The sequence below is a fragment of the Lepidothrix coronata genome, unplaced genomic scaffold (genome assembly GCF_001604755.1).
Source record: "Lepidothrix coronata isolate B3197 unplaced genomic scaffold, Lepidothrix_coronata-1.0 Scaffold214, whole genome shotgun sequence".
NCBI lineage: Eukaryota > Metazoa > Chordata > Aves > Passeriformes > Pipridae > Lepidothrix > Lepidothrix coronata.
The window spans coordinates 1,225,814-1,248,410 of record NW_016690394.1 but is presented as its reverse complement, the minus strand read 5'-3'; the positions used below and the strand labels follow the sequence as shown (position 1 = coordinate 1,248,410).

At 43.8% G+C, this 22,597-nt stretch overlaps 1 protein-coding gene across 4 annotated transcripts in view; it reads left to right on the top strand.

The window, feature by feature from the left end:
• The window catches only part of CAPZB (capping actin protein of muscle Z-line beta subunit), a 68,890-nt gene that overhangs the window by 10,542 nt on the left and 35,751 nt on the right, over positions 1-22,597 (top strand). For all 4 annotated transcript variants that reach the window (XM_017833396.1, XM_017833397.1, XM_017833398.1 and 1 more), the window contains exon 2: positions 13,537-13,626. In XM_017833396.1, the coding sequence (XP_017688885.1) occupies positions 13,537-13,626 (90 nt within the window). The remainder of the gene's footprint in view (positions 1-13,536; positions 13,627-22,597) is intronic.

Genomic DNA, 22,597 nt, shown 5'->3' with positions numbered 1-22,597 from the left:
TGGGTCAAACACCTTCTTGGTATCACAGGGTGGTATCTGTGCAGAGCAAAGATGGGAACCTTTGTTTCAAGTCTGTGCTCCCAGGGAGCTGAAGGGAGAACTTGGAACTGTGTCCACATTTCAGTCAGGTGCTCAGTGAAACAGGGCAGGGCAGTATATGAAGCTTGAAAACTGCCTGGATGGATGTGTCTTCTGAGCTAAAAATAAACAAAATGCACTGTTCAGGGAAAGCAGGACTTGGGAGAGTGGATCTACTGAGATTTCTGGAGTTGTGGGCTATGAATGGATGGAATCCAGTTACTCTTTGTAAAAAATAAAACCCTTTTTCCAGGGTTACATAAACTGGTGTGATTACGTTAGCAGGGATTTCTTCTACTATGCAACTGTTGAGCAAAAGGAGGACAATTTTAGGAAAATATATGATTCAATCAACCATAAAGTCAGTCTATCTTGTGTAGTGCTGGCTGGCGTTATCCTTGTAGGATTTTTGAGGCAGCTGAGAAGTGCAGAGACACGGCCCAGAGTGTGTGGTGTGACAGTGGCACGCAGCACACAAACCTCAGGAGCTGCTCAGAGTCACACTGTTTTTCAGGGAAGGGGTCGTTTGTCTGGAATCAGCCCATCTCTAACCTGGCTGTGTCTGTTTTGACACCTCCCATGTGTGAGAGCTCAGGAGATGTTTTCAGTCTCCACAGCAAGTCCTTTGCACCTTGTGCCTTCTAAGAAACACCATCTTCAGCTGTTTTGTGGAGTCTGTTTTATTAGCCAAGCCAAGAGTGTGACCTTAGCTAAATGTTATCCTAAGCGGCAAATTCCCAAAATAATCAAGTCAGAGGATATCAGTGGGATAGGGAATACTGCCATTGCACTGATGCTTAATCTTGTGGTTTAGTAGGGAAGGAAAAGCATTCACAAGTTGAAGTTGTTCAAACAGGATTTCCTCATATGGTAAATATATGTGCTGATATGGGACTAGTTGACATCTGGGAGTGAAACAAAATGAAAGTGCAGCTCAGCTCTTTTGAATGCCTATTTTTAGTCTTTGTTACTGTAGTTGAGTTGAGAAATGACTTTCTTTGGGAAGGAGACATTGCTGCCCTATTCAGTTTCTGCTTCCACAGCTGTCAGTTTTGCTTTCCTTCCTTCCCTTGACTTCCCTGTGCGAAGGATGTCTGGGGAACTCGGAGTTGCACATCATCGTGCAGTGCTCCCCAGTGCTCTGTACTGGGCCAGTTTGGCTTTGATGGATCACTGAATCCCAGAATGGTTTGGGTTGGAAGGGACCTTAAAGCCCATCCAGTGCCACCCCCTGCCATGGGCAGGGACACCTTCCACCAGCCCAGGCTGCTCCAAGCTCCGTCCAACCTGGCCTTGGACAATTCCAGGGATGGGGCAGCCACAGCTTCTCTGGGCAACCTGTGCCAGGGCCTCAGCCCCTGCCAGGGAAGAATTTCTTCCTAATATCCCATCTAACTGTACTCTTTGTCAGTGGGAAGCCATTCCCCCTTGTTCTGTCACTCCAGGCCCTTGTAAACAGTCTTTCTCCGTCTTTCCTGTCAGCTGCTTCAGGTACTGAAAGTCCACAATTAGGTCGCCCCAAAGCCTTAAAACTCCAATTTATACCCAGACGGTCTATAATAATTTAGATAATAAATATGTAAATAAATAAATAAAGACTGCAAACTTGCTGTGCAGTACCAATGCTTGTGTTTATTCTCCTGTCTGCCCTTTAAGGGGATATTTGGTCAAGTCCAAATAGCTCCTTACCCTGCTAAGTAAACTTGTAGAGAAGCGTTTTGTTGGGATTTTCCCCCTTGAGCAGACGGTGGTAGAGCTTCCTCAAAGTGAAATACAACAGTATTTTAGTGCCTGCTGAAGAGGGCAATTTTGCTGGAGAAGTGAAAGGTGCCTGTGCAGGCAGCGTAAGATGGAGTTTAGGGCTACAGAATCACAGGGTAGTTTGGGTTGGAATGACCTTAAAAGGCCCTTAAGTCCAACCTCTTCCATGGGCGGGGACACCTTCCACTAGACCAGGCTGCTCAGAGCTCCATCCATGCTAAGCCCTGTTTTTCTACCCCACTTTAATTCAATGTGGTTTAAGGATTTTTTTTTTTTTCAGGCAAAGGAGATACTCAAAATGATGTTGATCTTCTGTTTTTATCGATATTTTTTTATTCAATCACTTTATAGAGTGATTTACAAAGGGCAGGAAATTTCCTGCTTTCCCACTGAGTCATGCAAGGAGTCCTGAAGAGTTTAAAAAACCCTCAACCAAGTAAATCTTTGTCTCTCTCCTTAATGCACAAAGTCTAAAGCATGTTTACCCTTCAGTTTTTCCTAATCCTTTGCCACTTCCTGGAATAAGAGTGAAAAAAAATCTCACTTAAAAACATGGGATTTCAAATTTGAATTTCTTTAACCACTGAGGTTTCATCCTTGAAGGAGCAATTAATACATCTGACCAGTATAAGCTTTTCCCAAGCTTCCTGCTCTCTCTAGCTGGGCTTTACCCCACATTTTGTTTTCTGAATGGTTGTGTTAGTTAGAACATAAAGATCAAGAACTCTGGGCAGTACAGTGGAGGTGTGGCCACTTTAAACCAGAATATAAACTGATTTTTTTCTTCATCTTTTGTGTGATGCCTTCTTAATTATTTAATAGTCCTTGACTGAGAGGTTCATGTTGACTTTAATGTGAGAATTGACCAAATACTCTGTGTAGGTACCTGGCTGAGAGCTGTAACTGAACCACTGGAGAGTGTTGAGCTGTTGTGACTTACTTGAGTTTCAATAATTCAGGGTTCCTGTCACCTGGACCTTGTCCAGTGGCCAGAAATCACTTATTAATCCTGATTGCCTCCAAACAGGTTGTCTTGGGAAGTGGTAGATGAGACACAGATGACCTTTTGAGACTTCCTTCGTGGGGCACAAGGGGGAATGTGGGTTGAGTAAGTTTTAAAGATGTTTCCCTGTTAGTTGAGCTGAAGGAATTTATCATGGAGAGAAAACACGGTGTACTTGAGGAAGGGGCTTTGCTTGTTCTCTAATTAAAATATAATTTCCCAGAACAGGTGCTGTCTGAGTAATGCCAGATGCAATGGAATCCTCTCCTTCTCCTGAATTTTTAGGTACAACCCAGCTTTGAGTGAGGAATTGAAAACAGGATCTATTCCTTATTTGTGCCCCACATAGACTTCTATTTAGAATGACTTTAGTTGCATTAGGTAATATCTCGTGCTGTGTTTCCTGGAGTGATGGCCTGAGACTTGGCATCAAGCAGGAGATTAATTTCCTTGTGTTATCTGGTGCTGGTGTTTTGCCCTCCCTCCCTTTTCAAGGGTTTGGGAGGAAATACTCAACTTGCTTTGAGCTCGTACTCTTTGTGCTGCACCTTTCAAGTTGGGTTGAAGAACTGGGAATGGATTTGCAGGCCTTTGACTTATCTGGCTGCTCTGCTGATAAATTACCTACTTTGTTCTTGCTCTATGCAAATTAAACCATATATTTCATCAGTGTACCTGTAGTATTTTCATTGCAGGGTTGGTTTAGGAGTCCTGACTCTGGATTTAAGCTCTTGGGACAGGACTCCAGGTGTTTGCAGCCATGCTGCAGAGCTTGTCCTTGCCAGGGCCGTGTCCCTGAGTCTAAGGAGAATGTCCTCCATGACTTTTTGTTACAGAAAGTGGAGCTGAGTTCTTTCCTGGTGCACTGACTTGGAATTTCAATCACGTCCTTGTTGCAAAGTGGGAGGGTTACCAGCCTGGGCGAAAGCAGAACTCAGGATCTCACAATTTTAGCAGCATCAGCTGAAACAAGACTGAAAACAGCACTTAAGAGGATTTTGTGTGGAAGGAAAAAGGGTTGAGACTGCACTGAAGACAGAAGCTTAGTGGTTGCCTAAAGCCACCATAAATAAAATATTCCTTATTCTTTCAGGGAATTTTGTTTGCATTTCTTCAGGTGATACTTTCTGTGTTTTTGATTAGACAAACTGCTGAGTTTGAAAGTGATGTCCTGTTACCTGCCTTCCCTGGTCATTTTTGCTTTGGTAAAGATCAGGATTTAAAAAGCTTCTGCCTGCCCAGATGGTGGGGGTCTGGCTGTGAGCCTGGGCTGCAACCTGAGACCGGCTCCAGAAACAAGAGATGGGGCTTTCGGTGAGTTAATTCAAAGGAGGAGAGAGCCGTGAAATGGAAGAATGAGGTAAAATATCAGCTGCATTGTGCTGACCACAGCAGTTAAAGCTGTATTTATCTACTGAGTGCTGTCACCCTGCACGTTTAGGGGTCATCACAGAGAGGTTTGGCTGTAATCTTGGCTTAGCATTGACAGTGCTCCACTGGGTGGTCAAACATCGCTTCAGCAGCCATGAGTCCGGGCAGGGCTATTCCAGAGCTTGGTGAGGTGAAGAACTGGCCAAATGGAATAACTATTAACTTCATATTAGGGTGAAGGAGAAATCTAACATGGGTTGAAGGTGGCACATACCAGGTGGAGCTCTGCTCATGCAGAAAGTGTCTCTACTGCTTGAATTTATTAAAAGTTTTGCAGAATTATCTGTGGTGTTGGATCCCCCACTGCCTGTCTGCAGGTGCAATTGAGGGCAAGTCAGCAGTGGCAAGGAAAGCATGGAAAGACTTCAAGAATAGGCAAATCTGGGAATTATGTCAAGGGAAGGAATTCTGGGAAGCGTGAATATGTTGTTAACTGGAGGTATGGTATTCCTATGGCCTATGTGTATGTAAAACTATGAGCTTCCTAGTTTAAAACTTGGATTCCTGGGGCAAAACTGGGCTGTTGGGAGCTTTGCAGGACAGTCAGCAAAGTAGTTGGTGCAAGACCCAGGCAAAAGGCATATTAACCTACTTTTTTGACCTTTTAGGTAATGGGAGAATGCCCAGGATGAGGCTGATGAGAGATCCCGTGTGTCCTCCCTGCCTTGCCAGGCATCTGGTTACTTGCCAGAGTAATCTCATGAATTTACAACCCTGGCTACCAGCCTCCAGGATGGCAAAATGCTGAGTTTGCACGTAGAGCTGGGCAGTTGCAGCTCTGAGAGGCTGGGACACAGCACCATCCTGCGTTTGGGCCGTTCAGTGTGCGTCAGTTGTGCTGTCATGAGCATGCGATGGTTACTGTCACCTTGGTAATACATCATGTGCCCCCTTCTGCCCTAACTATGTGCCTTTTCTCATGTTTTTTTTTTTGATGTAATTCCTCATCGAACAACATAGACAACATAGACTGGAAGGAGAACCTGGATCTGTCAGGCTGGGACCAACTTGCCGAACTTGGCTGTTTCTGCAAGAAAAAACCTTTCCATTTCAATTGAGCAGTTCCAAAACTTTTGTGACCGGGCTGATTGGAACATAAACCAAGAATAAAAGAGCATTTTGAAAAGGTCATTGAGCATTAACAGGATTAAAAGAAAGCATCACAAATGACACATTTGCAGATGGCCAGGGTGGCAAATCGCAGCGCTGAATCTCAAGAGCTGCTGTATTTGTAGTAATTGTGGTTTCAATTTAAAAAATACAATAGTCGCCCTCCATAAAAATTAAGCAGACCTTCCTTAGGGACGGATTTGGGTGGCTCCTCAGAAATATTTGAATGGAAGGCAGGAAGATAGTGTGAAAACCAGGTCATCAGACTTGTGAACCAACACAGCCATGCTGCATGGGCTGATTTCAGAGCCTGAAGTAACCCAGTTCGTATGTTTACAGAGGAAGAACGAAGTAATGGAGTGGGAGGATGGGGATGAGAAATCATTAATCGGTAATTTGGGATCCACCTGCAGGGTTGAAGCTCAGAGCTGGCCAGAGGGATCCTGCAGGGGTAGGTTGCATTAGAGCTCTTCCAGGGTCAGGAGAAGGATCCTGTGAGGATTTCCTGTGCATGGGCACAGATCTGCTGCATCCTGTGAGTCAGGGTGAGCAGGCAGGGGGGAAGGACGTGGAGGGGAGGAGGGGGGCGCAGTTCTCAGAAAGCAAGGCTTGACTGCACAACCCCTTCAGATGTGCCAAAGGGTTTGTGAAGCTGCAGAAAATGGTTGAAGTACAGTGTTGAACTCAGTCACAAGGAAATATTGAGTTACCTGATGTTACCTGATGCATTAGGTATTACTGAGTGGTTTTACTGCCAGTAAAGCTCCTGTGGGTGTCTGTCTTTTGGGGTATGTACACACTTAACATCTCTCCTGGTAGTGAAACCCTTTGCAGCATGTTGCAGCTTCCTAATGAAGTGTTTGCAAAACTAGGACAAGGTCTTGTCTCAGTGCTGTGCTCTAACAGGTTATTTCCATTTTGTTTAGCTAAGATTTTTTATCTGTAGTTAGGTCTAACAATATGTTATTTTGGGTTAAAACCAGACTTAAAATGAGGAAAGAAATCCTGTTGTGCAGTAACAGCTAATTAAATCTTATTAGCAAAGTTGGTCAGTTCTACAGTCAATTTGAGTGTTTCAATCCCATTTATCAAAAGTTAGAGATGCTTTTTGCAATCTGTGCAACTTTCCTCTGCAGCCCCTACTTCCCTCTTTCATATGGGGCTAACATTGCATAGTCACTCCCTGCCACAATTTATTGGGAAATGACTTTTTGCAAACTTTATGCTTGGCACCAGATAAAAGCCAGTAAATTGCATTGTCACGTTCAATGACAAGTTTAATAAATAAAGCATTGTTTCTGTTACCCGGAAGACAAATGCTGGTGTAGAAATCATTAGTGATCCTGGCAAAAGGTCAGATGAATAGCTGTTCCCAGAAATCCTCGGTGCTGGTCCATCCTGCTCTTCTGTTTGTGAGTGGTGGCTCTTTTCCTTGGAGAGGTGATGGAGACTTGCATTGGATTTATATAAATTAAGGCGATAAATGGTAAATTAGTTTTGAAAGTATCAAATATGCAAATAGGTGCCATCTGGAAATGCATCCTTGCTAGGAAGGAGGTGCCAAGGAAATGTTAATCTTTTTGCTATGTGCTGTGCACCTTTGTAGATGTGGTAACAGGAACTTCGTCGGGCAGAATGTACTCCTGGAGCTGCTGGATTCTCACTTCTCAAGCAATTAGAGAATTACAGGCAAGTGCCCTGCTCCAGACTATCAGAGGTTGTAGTTTCTTCTCCACAGATGTAAAATGTTTTGACAAGTTATTCCATGAGATTAAGCTGCAGGCAGCTCTGGGTTATTTAGAAGCTCATGTCTGGAAATGCCTTCCGTGTGTTATAACTCACTTGATAATTGTTTTAGAGCTGGGTTGGGGTGTTGGGTAATGTGCTATGGACAGAGAACAATGCTGGCATGGTTTGGAGGTAGGAATGAGAGAGGGAAGTCAGATCCAACATCTTATTGACAGGGTGCTTGGAAGAACTCCCTCAAGGTAAAGGACAAACAAGGATCTGGTAAACACTGATCATTGAGCTTGTCTGGAGGAGATCTCTTTGGTAGCTGCTCCTAGAAGCTCATGGCTACTCCTTTAATCTGTCCAGGCCTTGCCATAGTTGTGCTATCAACCCAAAATGGTGAGAAGTATCCAGTGTCAGCAGCTGGTGCCAAGGAAGGTTAAGCTGCCTCACTTGCTCTCCTTCCCATAGATTATTTTAGTTCCCCGGCGTGAGGCTTTGGAGCAGATGTGGGAGTTCCTCATTCCCAGAGAACCTCTTTAAAGAAGAGATCCCTCATGAGCTCTTGTCTGTCTGAAGTTTGTGTGTTGCTTTCTGGAGCAATGTGGAACAAAAGCTGTTTAGAGTAGACCCCTCATTTTTTGGCAAGCGTGCAGGTGCATTTGCAGTGTGTACAACTGGCTTGAATTTAGAAAATTCAAGCTGTAAAAGTGTTTTCAGTCAGTAACTGGGGCTGGTGCTGCTGTGTGCTCAATTGTATTTAAAAGTTGTTTCAGAGCAGAATGAAACAAATAATGTTGTGCAGGAGAACGTCTCTGAGGAGGATTCGCTGACTCAAAAGCTGTGACGTGACTTGTACAACTGCTCTGTAAATAAATACAGATTACGGGGGAGCTGGGGGAGACAGTACAGCAGCTTCTGCTAAAGCCTTCCGCTCCATCACTTCTTGCTTTTATTTTAATCTTTAATCCTTCTCACTTGGTATTCATGGAACGAGCAGTGTCACCAAGTGGGCTGTTTGGTCTTGACCGCAGCAAATTGGGCTGGACGTGTTACTGAACACACAACGTGGTCAGAAGTGTCTGAGATAATAAAAGCCACTGGATCCCATCTCAACCAAAAAAGACAAAGGTAAATGTAGCTCAACAGAAGGAGGATGGAGTCTGCATCAGTGTCTTGTTCTTTTAATAATCTTTGACCTTTTATGACTGTCTTCAGGTTTTATTGCCTTTGATTGGTTCTTAAGTGTGCAATTGCTTTTTCTCCCCCCAGCACACCTTAGTGTCACGGAGCCCTGATTTATGAGTTCATTACAAATGGGTTTAGATAGGATCTGCCAGAGGAGGGTTAATAGTCAAGGGAAAACAAATGTAGAAAAACAGATTGCGAGGAAAACGTGCAGCTGATGGAAATGTCATAAGTGCAGAACTTCTCTGGGGTTTCCTAGGTCAGACAGTTATTCCCCTTCCCGTCTCACATCCTAAAAAGTGAATGCTGACAGCTGAGAAGGGAACTCTGCAACTTAACATACTACTGTACTTTTTATTACCCAAGGGTTACAATAATTCAACCCTTTGCTACGGCTTTAAGCAGTAATATTATCCTATTGTGTAATTGGAAAAGGGAGTCTTCTGCCTTTGGAGCTCTGGAAGTTGGCAGGGATTAAAATGACAAGCAGGAGGGGAAGCTGGGTATGTGTTTCAATTAAAAAAACTTAGTGTTGTAGTACCACAAAGCCGAAACATTAGTCAGACATTCCTGTTGGGAGAACTGACAGGAAATAATATGATTTACAATCTGGGGTATGTCTAGAGCATGAAAGGAAGGAAAGACAGTCATTTGCTGGTTGTGTACTTCTGGCCCAGAGTTAATGAAGGAAGATACTTTGCCTGTAAACTGACCATTGATCAAAGTGATCTGATGTGTGATTGCTCCAAAATGCATCAAATTGAGCACATGTTCTAATTGTGGTGTCTCTTCAGGTTTTCATTTTATGTCTGTTCTCTGAACATTGAGATGCCACCTTGTACTTTAAACTTGGATAAATAACCGTTCAGATGCCAGCCTTGAGCAAAACTTGTGTGCGAAGCATCTCAAAAACCTTTGTTTTATCTGTTACATCAGCTGTGTGGCCTTTTCACCTTAATCTTAATTACTGCAGTAATTTTTAGGTCACCCAGTTGTTCTCAGCTGGCATCACTGATGGAAAAGGGGGTCGGTAGCACATTCATGCCTGGAGTAGAAGTGTTGTATTGGGTTTGCTGGTGGAAAAGCTTTGGTGGCCCGAGTGGCCTATTTCCCAGAAAGGGCTAAATTTGGAGAAGCTGCCACTGCTGTAGCACTGAGCTACCTCAGCTCAGGAGTTACCTCTGAGTAGAATTAATACAGAAACACAACACAGAAGTGAAACTAGCCTGGGTTTCATTTTGAAGACACTGCCCAACTCTGTTTATTATCAGCAATAACACAGTCAGATGAGCAGGATCCATCCCAACAAAGGTGTGAAGGCCAGGGAATTAAATCCACGGGGCTTTGTGATAAATGGGAGCAAATTCCTGCTGACTGGAAGGCCGGGGGCTTTAACTGAAGTCTTTAACGTGCCTTGTATTGGAAGGGCTTCAGATCGGGAGAGTTGCAGGTTTGTGTAAACCCTCTGAAAACATGGAATATAAGTTAAGTCAGGGAACTGGCAACAAAGAGCTGTCAAAAGCTGGGAATAAAGCCTGTGCATTTCTCCATGTGTGTACAGTGAAATGCCTCTGTCTGTAAAGACATTTAAAAGTGCAAAATACTTGTAGTAACTCCTCAGAGTGCTGGTGTCTGTTGAAAAGAGTAAACGAGTGTCACTTGTGTGAGGTGTTACTGGTTCTGCCAGCGATGCTGGTGCCGGAAAGGCTCTAGATGTGTATCTTGGGGTGTGAGAACTTTATCAGGTGTCAGTTCTGTGCACAAGGCTCTGCAGGCATGGGGTGGCTTAGTGCCTGGTCTGCAGGGTGGGTTTGGTGCCATGGGCTATGGCAGCTGCAGACGAAGCTGTTTGCTCACAGGTTTGTGCAGTGTTGGGTCAGCTCCTGTTTCCTGATATCAGCACAGTCCCTTCCTGCCTGGGATATTCCTGTGCCCTGTCCCCCTCAGCCCAAGGAGCTCTGTGGTTTAGGACACTTCATGAGTGTGAGTCAAAAGGAAGTTCAGCTTTTTGCCTGTTTGAATTTTTAAAAGAAAGTTCAGCTTTTTGCCTGTTTCAGTTTTTGTGATTTCTGTACCTATAGTGACTTCCTGTTTTTTTTTTTTTAATTTGTGTTTTCTGCGTTGAATGACATCTGCCCGTACTCAGCCTTTAAATTAAAGTATACAGCTATGCCCCTGTGCAAATGCACGTTTATAAAGGTAATTTTTTTACCTTCAAGCACTATTTTTTCTGATTTGAGCTTTAGCACAGTGTGCCTAAATGGCCAGGGACCTGTGGCTGTTGTCAGAGGGTTTCTTTTTTGGAAATAAGCTAAACACAGCAAAGAAACTGAAAAGGAAATGCAGGCAAAGGAAACATAACTATAGACATAACCTTTTTCCCTGTGGTAGTACCATGGGAATGCTGTAGCAGGTGCTTAAGTGGAGATTCTAGATAGTCAAACATCTTTAGAGGAAGCTTGTTAAAGAGGTTTCAACTAAGCTAATGTGTTCAGTCTTTGAGACTCCTGTGATCTCTAAATCCTTCAGTGACTTCAGCTGTAATAAAACTTCATTTAAACTTTCTGTCTGAACTCCCTGCTCCCTCCACAGGAGTTCTGGGCTGGATGAAACAGGAATGGTGGAAAACGACCTCATATCAAGTAAACACGAAGCTCATTAAGTCCAGTAACCTCAAAGAGCTTGGCTTTGAGAGCAGCCCAGCCTGGAGACAGCCTGTCTGATCACCTGCTCAGTGAGCAGGGGTTTATAAGCCTCTCCATATCCAAAGGCAAAAATTCCGTGGAAGTGTTTTGTCTGGAGGTCTGTTATAAACCTGGTCTTCACTACATGATTTTACAAGAGGATTAAGCAAGTGGAAGTCCGGAACAGGTGAAGTTAAGTAAGTGAGGTCAGCTCTGGTGAGGTGGGTGACGTATGTCCTGAGTTCCCAAAGAGCACCTTCTTCTCACACAGGTTGTGGTGGGGGTTAAGTGCCACTAATAATGTGCAACTCTCAAAACCGCAGTGGCAGCACATCCGTGGGAGCGTTCACCTTCCCTAAAATCAGGGAACTGTGTGCTGCTGGTTCTGGCACCTTGGATGTGGTTCCTGTCCCTCTGTGTGTTAAGTGCCTCCATCTATTCCATGTCCTTCATCTGGGCACAGGTGTGGAACCAAAGGATGTGTTTGACACACACCTGGTTTTTAAACCTTCATTTCCCCTGCAGTGAAAGAACCAGAAGCAAAAGATCCTGGTAGAATTACCATTTCAATTCTGAAATTGGATATACCAGATGTATCCAATACCCTAAAGTACCACTTTGCTCTCTAATGTGTCTTTGTGCTGTCTTTTTGACCATTCAGCCAGATTTATGCTGGATTAAAGTGACTGTGTACCCATGGATTTAGGGACAGAACTACAGCAGACCCTGCCTTTATTTTGGTGCTTTAGGAGATCCATTGGCAAGCTGTTCAATTACCTAAATGCTCTGCAAGAAACTGGAGAGGGCTGCTGCTGAGCCGTGGTTTTACGTCCTCAATACCAGGAAAATACACTGTTAGTATTTGCTTGGATATTTTTGTTTTTCCATTGCCAGCTGAGTCTGACCCCCTTTGAGAATCTCTGCCTTAAACAGTCTTGCTTATGTCATTTTACTGCTGTTATTGAATGTATTGGTATAAAAATGGTCAGGCCAAGTTCTCTTGGTTAGTCCATAAACACTACAAATACAGATTCTTCTTCATTCAGTGTATTTATTTCAAATTTGCCTCACTGTAAACTACTGGAGTTGCAGCTTTACTGGTGGTTTTTAACATCCTTCCCTAGGCTTTTTGGTCTATTAAGCAATTCCAGCTGGCAGAGGAGAATGGAGCACTTCTATAAGTGTTCCCACTATCCACAAGTGAGGAGCGTGACCTTGTGACCATGTGCCAGCTTTCCTTCCTGGACATAAGAGATAACAGGAGATAAAGACAATACTTGGGGAGAAATCCCCTGCCTGGGCTTGGCTGCAGGAGCTGGGCAGATATATGGGAGATGATGCCTAACTGCAGAGCTGGAATATTTTGCAAAGCTGATGTCCTATAACGTGAGCTGGATGAGAAACAAATATATGATCTCCCCAACCCAGGCTGTAAATATTTATCTTTTGCTGGTGAATGGGCAGTACCTTTATGGGTGTCCACTAAACTGAGCACTCCCTCCTTTCCTCATTCCTAAGGCATAGCTTAATTGCAGGAAGCTTTGCTTCCTGTTTCTCCCTGTCCTGGGGGCTGCTACTCTGAATAATGTTATAATGGAACTGTTTTGGTACTGAAGGTGTTTTTAAATAAATCTTTTGGGGCTTGGCAGAGCACAGGAGGTGAAATTAAAACTGAGCTTGTTGTGTATGGGTGGCCAGAAATGGCAAAGAGAAAAGGGAGGGGAGGAGCAGTGAAAACAAACTGGCTGTGCTTCACCTGACCTGTGATCAAAGGAACTTGTGCAGACTTTAGGTGCTGTTAGGCCAACAGAAAAGTGTCTGTTTGTATGTCTTGGTGAAAAGGAAGGTAAAGCTTATGCCAGGATGATGGCTCAACTCATCAAGTGTCTATGGTAATGTCTGGGGCACATTTTCTGACTCCGAAGTGAAGTTTAAGGGTGGTTTTTGTGTATCAGAATTGGTGTGAGACCTGCTGCAATGAGCCCTCTGAGGAGAATGTTGCTGTGATTTCTCTAAATAACTGAAGTCCCTGGTCTCAGATACAGGGAACTTTTGGTATGTGTTTTGTAGGAAGAAAGAAATAGTAGATCATGCTGTGTGTTTCATTCTGGTTTCCTGATAAAGCTGAAGGAGGGAGAGAGAGATAGAGCTCTGTATTGGAATAGAGTTTGTCTTGGATACTGGTTATCTCAAGCCGATCAGTGCAAATGAGGAAATGTTAAACGTGCTTTGGGAGAAGGAACTTTCAGTTCCCTGCCCAGGTTATTGTTGGGATAGTGTGTAAAAACAGCACATTAAACACACAAATATTGGAAGCAGTTTTTGGTAAGGACCAGACTCCTTTCCATCAGCTGCATGGTGTTAAATCACAAGTCAATAATCCACGATCAAATGTACTGAATTTTATTTGTATTAATGCAAACCATGCTGCTGCTTAGGACTAGGAACTTTATCCTGTATCAGAGGAGTCAGCAAGTTCTTGTGTGTGTGTGGGATTTGATATGTTACCTGTACATGTGGTGACAGGGATGTATGTTCTTGTCCCTGCAGAGTGACCAGCAGCTGGATTGTGCCTTGGATTTGATGAGGCGTCTGCCTCCACAGCAGATAGAGAAGAATCTCAGTGACCTCATTGACTTGGTGAGTATTGGATGCTGTGCCCAAGAAGTGGCTGTGACAAAGGTCTGGTATGCAAGAACATCTCGGAGGTGTGGTGGTTGGTTTGTCCCCTTGTCTTTTGCCAAGGTTGAACAAACAATTGTCTGAGCAATGTCAGGAATCTACATGTTTATTCTGGGCAAGCCAACAGGTTGTGTGTGCAGGGACACTTTGGGATGAAGGGTCATTAGCAGCTCTCTTGATGAACTTATGACCAGGTTGGAGGCTGCTGTTTAAACTTGGAACAGGGTTGATGCAGGCACTGGTACCTGGGTATTATCTCCTGATAAACAACCTGCCTGTGTGGAGCTGTAGGAGGAGCAGTGGCCGTGCCACCCCACGCCCTTCAAAGACACTTCTGAGAATGTGTCAGAACACTAGGGATCTGGAGAACACCCAAATCTAGTTATAATTTATGCTCTATCAAGTATTCTTCAGTCCAGTGTCAAAAAAACCCAACCATCTTATGCCCGAGACCTGTTTTACTGCTTGTCCTGGAACTTCTGTTCTCATATAAAATGCTAGTGAAGAAAACAAAAAGGATTTCTAGGCTCATTACAAGTTGCACAGGATTTAGTTGCACATTCTGTGATGTACATTTGGGCTGTAATTGCCGAGTTATTGCCAACTCTCCCTTAAAACTGTGTGTGGCACAGTTGCCTCTGGAGTAACTGAAGGTATTACTGAAATATGGATTAAATCTGTACAGAACCTACAATTGGGAAAACTTGTTTCTATTGTCCAGTCTAAATACATGGCTTATTTCTGACCTAAGCTTCTAAATTTGTGCAGACAGAACATTGAGGCTGGAACAGGACTGTTAGACCTTTGAATTAAGCTAAAAGCTTATCTCCCGTGAGAACTACATCCCTTTTCTGTTGCAGGTCAGAATTTTGTGTGATGGTGACAAACCTTGCCTGAAAGACTCTCAAAATATGATGGTGCTGCACATAGCAGCTATTTGAATTAGTGCCTCTTAATTAAATAGTTTAAATTGTGTCTGAGCTATTTGTCATCTCTGTGTGCAGAAGAGCAGCTGCTCACCAGGTAAAAGTTTGGTTGGAGAGGTCTGTTCCTAAATGGTTCTGAAGCTGGTGTTGGTAAACTATGGTCAAAAGTTGTGACTGACTTAAATTTATCAAAGTCTAAGTACTTCTTTTACTTACATAAGCCAAGGTACAGGTAAGAAAGCTCTGGGGGTCAGGAAAGATATTATTCCCTGCAGGAAGGGATTATTCCTCTTTCTTGAAACCATTCAGTAATTGGCTACATCTGTGCCATGAAAACTCTTGGCAACCTGAAGCATCACTTTTGTGGGTGTTGCTGGAGGTAGGACACAAGTAACTAAATCACAGGTATGATCTGGTGGGACATGGTTGGTTTTCTGATGAAACTGGGAGGACTGGACGATATCAGGGTTTGAGCAGCTCCCCAGGACCATTCAAAAGAAGGAGTTGTTTGGGGAGCCATGGGAAGCTTGACTGTGTAATTGCTATAAGGGTTTTTAATGACTCAGAAAATTGCTGGGTACCTCTAAATGTTGGAATTACTTTTGGATGGTGCTCATTAGTGCTCTACATGCTTTCCATCAGCAACACGCTTGCTGGGCTTCTTTTCATATTGCAAGTGTAACATGAACCAGACCGGTTTGATGCTTGTTAGAAGGTCTGTGTGATTCCCAGTCATTGCAGTCCCTTCTCTGAGGTAGAGATGAAATAATTTGTTAAATCCAGTCCTATTTCTTTATTGTTGAGACATGTGTAGACCTGTTCTGCAGCCACTCTCAACCTGACCTCCTGAAGTCTACACTGCTTAGGCAAGAGCAGTGTATGCTCTGCCACCTGTAATAGTTCCAAAAACATCATAAGCCAGACTCAAGCAAATAGTTTTTTGACCTTTTTTGGCAAATTTCATCCAAACCATTACAGCTGATGTTTTAATTCTGTTTCCTGTGCCATTACCAGACAATAACCTCCTTGAAGTAAAAGGTCAGACTTCGAATGCACGACGAGCATGAGCGGGTTTATTAAACTTGGGATAGAATTATAAAAGATAAACCCTGACTTCTGGGTTTCCTTGTGCTGGGTTTCCTTGCTTCGTTACACTGCCTTGCTGCAGTACATGTGAAACAGAGGCTTGTGTCAATTTTTTGGTGGGAAGTTTAGGTTATCACTTGAAATCTGCTTGCAGCTCAGTTTGCCATAGTCTTTTTATAGGACTTGATCTCCAGACTGAGGATTTGCTACTTGCTTAAGAGCCGTTGAAAGGAGAGAAGATGACTTAGAAATGTCTTTGTATGTAAAAGATTTTCCAAAACTTATACAGTGAGAATCTCCATAGAATCCCAGAATGACTTTGGTTGGGAGGGTTCTTTAAGCCCATCTCATCCCACCCCCTGCCATGGGCAGGGACACCTTCCACCATCCCAGGTTGCTCCAAGCCCCGTCCAACCTGGCCTTGAACACTTCCAGGGCTGGGGCAGCCACAGGTTCTCTGGGCAGCCTGTGCCAGGGCCTCCCCACCCTCACAGGGAAGGATTTCTTCCCAATATCCCATCTAACAGTTTAAAACCATTCTGGCAGTTTAAAACCACTCCTAGGCTGGTATTTCTGCTGGGAGGGATAACCACACTGAGTTCTCTCCCTGAAGTCCCTCTTACTCCATCAAAGCCATGTTCTGCTGCTATTTTTTCATAAAAGAGCATCTTGGTGTCCATCTGAATACATGGAGTGTGTGCAGGACTGTCCAGGACTGCCCCCAAGTGTTGTGCTGACAAGGGAAACGGTCCAAACTTGAACATGAAGGAAAAGGGTGGGTGGAAAAAGAGAATTTTTGGGTCACTGGCCCTCATCAGCCCAGACACTTTTCATTCATTAGCAGAACAGTTTGTGGTTTGCCCTTTCACCACATCTGTTGTTGCGTTTTTCGGGCTGTCGGGTCTTCAATTAGAGTTCATTAGAGACCTTGTCAGTCACAGCTCTCCTGAAGTCCTGCCTGAAAGAAGCTGTGCTGGAAATGGGCCTTGGCATGGAATGCTCTGCTTGGTATTCAATTAGTCATTATTTGTAAATACACTGCTCCGAGGCTGTCAGGATGCACAACTTCGAAGGAGTTCAAAATCTCTACAGAAAAAGTTTGGTGTAGGCATGTATCCTTTTAAGGACAACTAATTTAAATTAGAATAATTTTTCATGGAGCTCCTCTGCAAACTGGGAGCCTTGGAGCATCTACCTCTGGGCCAGGTCCGAGCTGTAAGGCAGTTCCCATAGGAGAGAGGAAGGTGATCACACTGCTCTTAAATGGGTTTGTGAGGATGCTTCAGATCAAAAGTTGATCTTGATGATCCTGGAGGTCTTTTCCAACCTAAGTGATGGAACTTGAACATCGATCTTAATTGTGTCACGTAAATTCTGTGTCACCTCCTTATTGCCTTGCATTGCCCAGGAGTTGCTGCTGTCATTACACTGTGATTCTCATGGAAGTCAGCTGGGAATCACATCTGGTCTCATCCCTTGCTGAAAGGAGAACGTGAGGATGTTCTCTGGATGGAAGTGTTTCTTGATGTCAGTAAGAGTGAGGTTTTGTTTGGCTCATGGAGGTCACACTGCAGTGACATGAAGCTGAAAGAAGGAGTCTGGTAGAGTTCACTTCTGAGTGGCCCAACAGTTTATCCTGGAAGATCAGAACAGTCCAAGGGAATCATCCTCCTGCTTCCTTTCTCTTAAGATCAGTTGTACAGTAACTCAGCCCCCAGTATTTTCAGCTGTGTTCTCTCCAAAAGAAACTCCAAAGAAGGGATCAGCTTTTGGACAGTGCTGCTGTGGAGGATCCCTTCCTAGGACACCTTGGGAGCACATAGTGGGTGGGTGAGTGATAGGCGGGGTTGCAACCTCTAGAATCCTTTTGGGGTACGTTCTGCAAGCACCTTCCCTGAGATGTCACAGAGGGCTGCATCTTGGAAAAGGTGCAAAGTGGATTTATTGTGCTCATGAGCCACGTGCAGCAAATAATGGATCTGTGACGGGATTGCCTGGATGGCTTTGACTTGAATGTGGAAGTTGATGTGCTCTCAATCTTGGTAAAAGTTAAGCAGGCTCCTTTTGCAACTACAAATTCCTGCTGACTGTTTAATTTGGATGTTTGCCTGGGTGTGTATAATATAAATTAGATGGAATATCTAGCTGACTTGAGACAATCAGATGGCTGGCATGGAGTGGGGACAGGGAATCATCCTCCCAAAAAGGACAAGCAGGTACACCAGGAGAGTGGGATTTGCTCACAGCCACAACTTTGTTCCTCTCTTTTCCCAGTAAGACTGGTATTGAAATAACACTCATTCCCAAAAGTGAAAGCTTTCTTGAAGAACACAACCAATTAATGCAGTCATGGAAGAATTAAAGCGAGACTCCTTCAGAGACACAGCATCAGTAACTTAACTGGTTATTTTTCAAGGGTCTGTTTGCAATTAAAGATCTGGGAGGTGATCAGCTCTGCTTTCTCATCGCAGGAGAACGCTGAAGTATTTTTAGGAGAATATGTTGCTTTTTAGAAAATCCAAGTGTGATGAATCTTAAAATGTATAAACTTATGATTTTGAAATATTTGAACACGAATCAGGACCTTGCTTGCCCACAGGCAAGTTCCAAATCTGCTTGTATGCCTTTAGTGAGTGAAGATGTATGAAGTTAGAGAATTTATTCCCAAGAAAACTGCATTGCTTGAGCTGCACAGACCATAAAGAACATGAGAATGTGACTGTAGCTTTTTGTATTTGGAGTCCAAGAGCCTGAGCAGTGTCTGGCATCGAGGAGAGAGATAAAATAATTGAATGCAGATGCCCAGCTCAATGTCTAGTGAGGGTGGGAGATGTTTAAAAAAAAAATCAGACCCAGTGGAAGCTGAAAAAGAAGATGGTAGAAGTGCATTGACAGCCCTGTGGAATCAAAGCTGAGGCTGCTGTTCTCCCTGGGCTTGCTGACTTGTGGGATGGGCTCCCAGCCACTGGCAGTCGGGTTTCTAACATAAGGATTACTGGCTAAAGAAAGGGACTCTGGCTCCCTGAATAAATTTATGGTGGTTTGGAGCCAGTTTTTTCATTTGGTGAGTGGCCGTAAGCAGGAGCTTTTCCAGCTAGCAAAGATTACCTCTGGATATCTTGATGGTGATTTGAGATAGCAATTAATATATGTAAATTGTTACTGTAGTGCTTGGCTTAGAGCTAGCAGCCCCACTTACTGGCATGAGATTGGAAAAGGCAATTTCAATTCTGGCTTCATATCACTTACTCTTTCTATTTTTAAGCCTTTTTGTCTTCCTGGCTCCTACCACTGCACTGCTGGTATTAGAGACCCTTAAAATGTATTTTTAAATATCTTTTGAAGGGAATGTGTGTGAGGATCACTTGGTGAGAGTGGATCCTAGTTACAAACCTACCTAACTACGGTTGAGGATGAGGGGAGGACGAAAGCTGATATACAGAAACACTGCTGAAGAGAGTATGCCCTGCATATCCAGAAACAATTGAAGGATATCTCCAACACCAGCTGGGCTCTTGACATAAATAGTCAGGACTTCCCAAGGTATTGATACGCTGTGATGGTTTCTGGGACTGGGGCCTGGTAACGAGATACAGGAGCCTTCACCTGTGGGTCACCAGTCACCGTCCAGGGCACTCTGGCTGGGCCTGCCAGATGGCTGCCTTTTGTTTCTCCGAATGGGGAATCCAGCAAAAGCCCTATTTTATCCAGGAAATCACAGGAAAAAAGCCAAGGATCCTGTTTCATGAACAGTTGTCACCTTTTTAAATGTAGTTCCTCGAGCTGAATTAAAACATTCTGTAATTAATATGACATCTCTAACTAGACAGACCTGGGTCTGCAACCTTGTTAACGCTTGTCTTTTTCCAGAAAAGCTGATTGGTTTAATTTTGGTTTTGCTAATTCTTGCAGTGCTGGAATTCACTGCAAATCCAAGAATCAAGCTGAGCTGTTTCCAGCATCAATTACATCTGGTCTCGAACACAAAAGTCCATTTAAGTGTCATTTAATAAACAAAGCTTGATGATCGTGTGGCCTTTGGACATATGATGGATCAAATTAAGATTTAGCGATGTGTGGATTTGTGGGAGTGACTTTACTAGTGGTTTTAGGCCCAAGCTGAGTGGAGCCAGGCTTCCTTCTTGAGTTTCCGCAACATCCGTTAGGCCAGGTCTGTGTTCAGCAGGAACAGGAAATTCTGAGGCTGTAGAATGACTCAGAAAAATTGTAGTAATATTTTACTACATGCTGACCCAGAGGGGAAGAATCTGAGCTGAAGGTGGGTTGTGTGCCAGAAGGGTTATTTTGCAGAAGCACCAGGGCACTTCCATGGGCTCTGGCCTGTGTTGGAGCAGTTTCCCCAAGTGCTGGGAGCAGTGGTTCTGTCCTTCTTTAAAGTTAAAAGTTCTCATGCAATTGAAATACTGGCTTTCCTATTGGGATGTGGCTTTTAATTAAAAACTGCTCTCAACCCATGCTTGATCAGATACCTGCATGTTGCAGATGCAGATTCAAAACACAGATGGATCTGAGTGATTTCTTGCTTATCTCTTGAAGTTTGCTTCATCTTCCCAGAATTATAGAACTGTTTGGGTTGAAGGGACCTTCAAGACCATCTCATTCCACCCCCACCTTCCAGTAGCCCAGGTTGCTCCAAGCCCCATTCTGAACCTGGCCTTGGATACTTCCAGGGATCCAGGGGCAGCCACAGCTTCTCTGGGCAACCTGTGCCAGGGCCTCACCCCCCTCACGGAGAGGAATTTCTTCCTAATTTCCAATCTAAACCTACTTTCAGTTTGAAGCTGTTTTTCCTTGTTCCTTCTGGCTCTGAAAGGAAAAGACTATTTCCAAGGACTGTCACACTGGCAATGTTGCTGTTTCAATGGTAGATATGACTCATTTCAGTCAAAGCTCTAGAAGAAAGCAACGACCTGAGTGTATTTGTTGAGTGGCTACTAAGCCAGAATATTAACTGTCCCGAGTGTGTAAGGTGCAGAATTTGATGTAATTCAGCCTGATCAAAGCAAGGACAGGGAGTGTGTAAGACATGGAGAGCTGAAGTGTTTTCCTCTTTCCTCTATAGATTTTTTTTTTTGTCATATTTTAAAAAACAATCCAAAACCAATTGTTCAGTTGCTAATAAATTCCTTTAACCACAAGATGAGTTAAGAAGGAATGACTGAGGTCAGCAACTCCAAAAAGTGTAGGGTTTCCGCTTTGGCACAAGTGATTATTTGTCTTGATAGCAGAGCAGTTGACTTAATTAAAACACTGTCCACATACCTGGGTAGCTCTGCTGGAGACTAATGTTACCCAGGACAAGAGAATCCTTGTTGAACACGTAGCAGAGTGCGCTGCACTCACTTCTCACTCAGGTTTTCTTTCCTCTGTACTACACATCCATTGTATGTCTCCTTGGAAAATAATATCCCACAAGCACAGTACCCTGTTGCTTCTGAATGATGCTGCTGTTCCTTCCAGGCTGGACCCCCAGAGACCCTTCTTTTTTCTCTTCTGATTTACCTTGAGGGTGGTCTCACTTTGTAACTACACACACAGCCGCCAGAGGAGATGGTCGAGAGCCTATTTTGGGGAAACACAGCTGTGTTGGGGCCCAGAGGACCAAATTACATTAATGTAACCTCTAGCTAAAGATACCAGCTGCAGATCGTATTCTGCATTTGATCTTCCAGTGATGAGAATGGGAAAAACTTGTGTCAAAACAAAGATGGGAGCCCAGTCTTTGCTTATAAAACAACCCTCATCCCTCCAGTGTTTGCATTGCAGTGCCATTTATTTATAGTGTGGTGATGAATTGGACAAAATCACTGCTTGGGCATTTCAGCTTGTCCTGAGGAGTGGGTTAATTCTTACGTTTCTAAATTTGAGTCAAAATTCCCTGTTGGAGACAAGTACTCAGGCACTTAAGTGCATTTTGGCTCTTCAGTTAACACAGAAGCAGTTTGGTAAGAACAGTTAACAATGCAAATCCACTGTTTCAGGCTGAGGATCAGTTGCCTTCTAAACAGAGTTGTCTCTGCTGGGATCAGAAGATAAACTGAATTCTGCAAGAGTCTGACTGTGCACAACAGTCATTTAAATGCTTTAAGAAGATTCAATACTTGACATGGAGATGAATCAGCCTCGTGAACATGGAGCTGAAGTGTTTAAAGCTGCAAATTACCTTGTTCAAATTCCTGCCTTTGCCTTGTAAGCAGTTTCCCAGAGTAAAGAGTGCATAAATCTTGTAAATTTCTTCTTAGGAAGTACAGCAGCTGTTGAAAGTTGATGTAAGAAATTATATAAAAATTATGTTCTTGGGGTAACCATGCCAGACTTGGATGCTTTTCCAATAATTAGAATTACACAAGTCCTTCCATCAGCTGGAATATCTAGTTTTTTGAAAAAATACTGTTGAAATTTTCTAATATTTCCAAAGTAGATGAGTGGGTTTTATTGTGAAAGAAGGAGAAAATAATAGATTTCCTGGAGTCCTGTAGAGTGTCTGTACCAAGGAGACAGTGGATATAGAGCTGCTTGTTACAATGGAGGATTATAATACACTGCAGTATTATATTCTAGGAAGTGTATGACATGGATGTATTGTATTGTATCTTGTATCTGCCCCTGCTGCTTTGACCTGTCTGGCATGGGCGACCCTACCGAAGGCATGTACCATCGCCAGCATAGCTCGCAACCACGCAGGGGCACACAGGCTATGTTCCTCTGTGGGCTCTGAAGCTGCTCCCTCCTCCTCAATGGGTGTGCAGCAACTGCCGGCAGGCTCCCCCACTGTCGCTCTCCGCTCCCGTGCTGTGGCCACGGCTGAATCCTAAACCGCGCGCGCAGAGCGCGCGCGCCGCCACGGGGGCATTCCCGGGAGGGGACAACCAGGCACTCACGTGTAGGCATTCCAA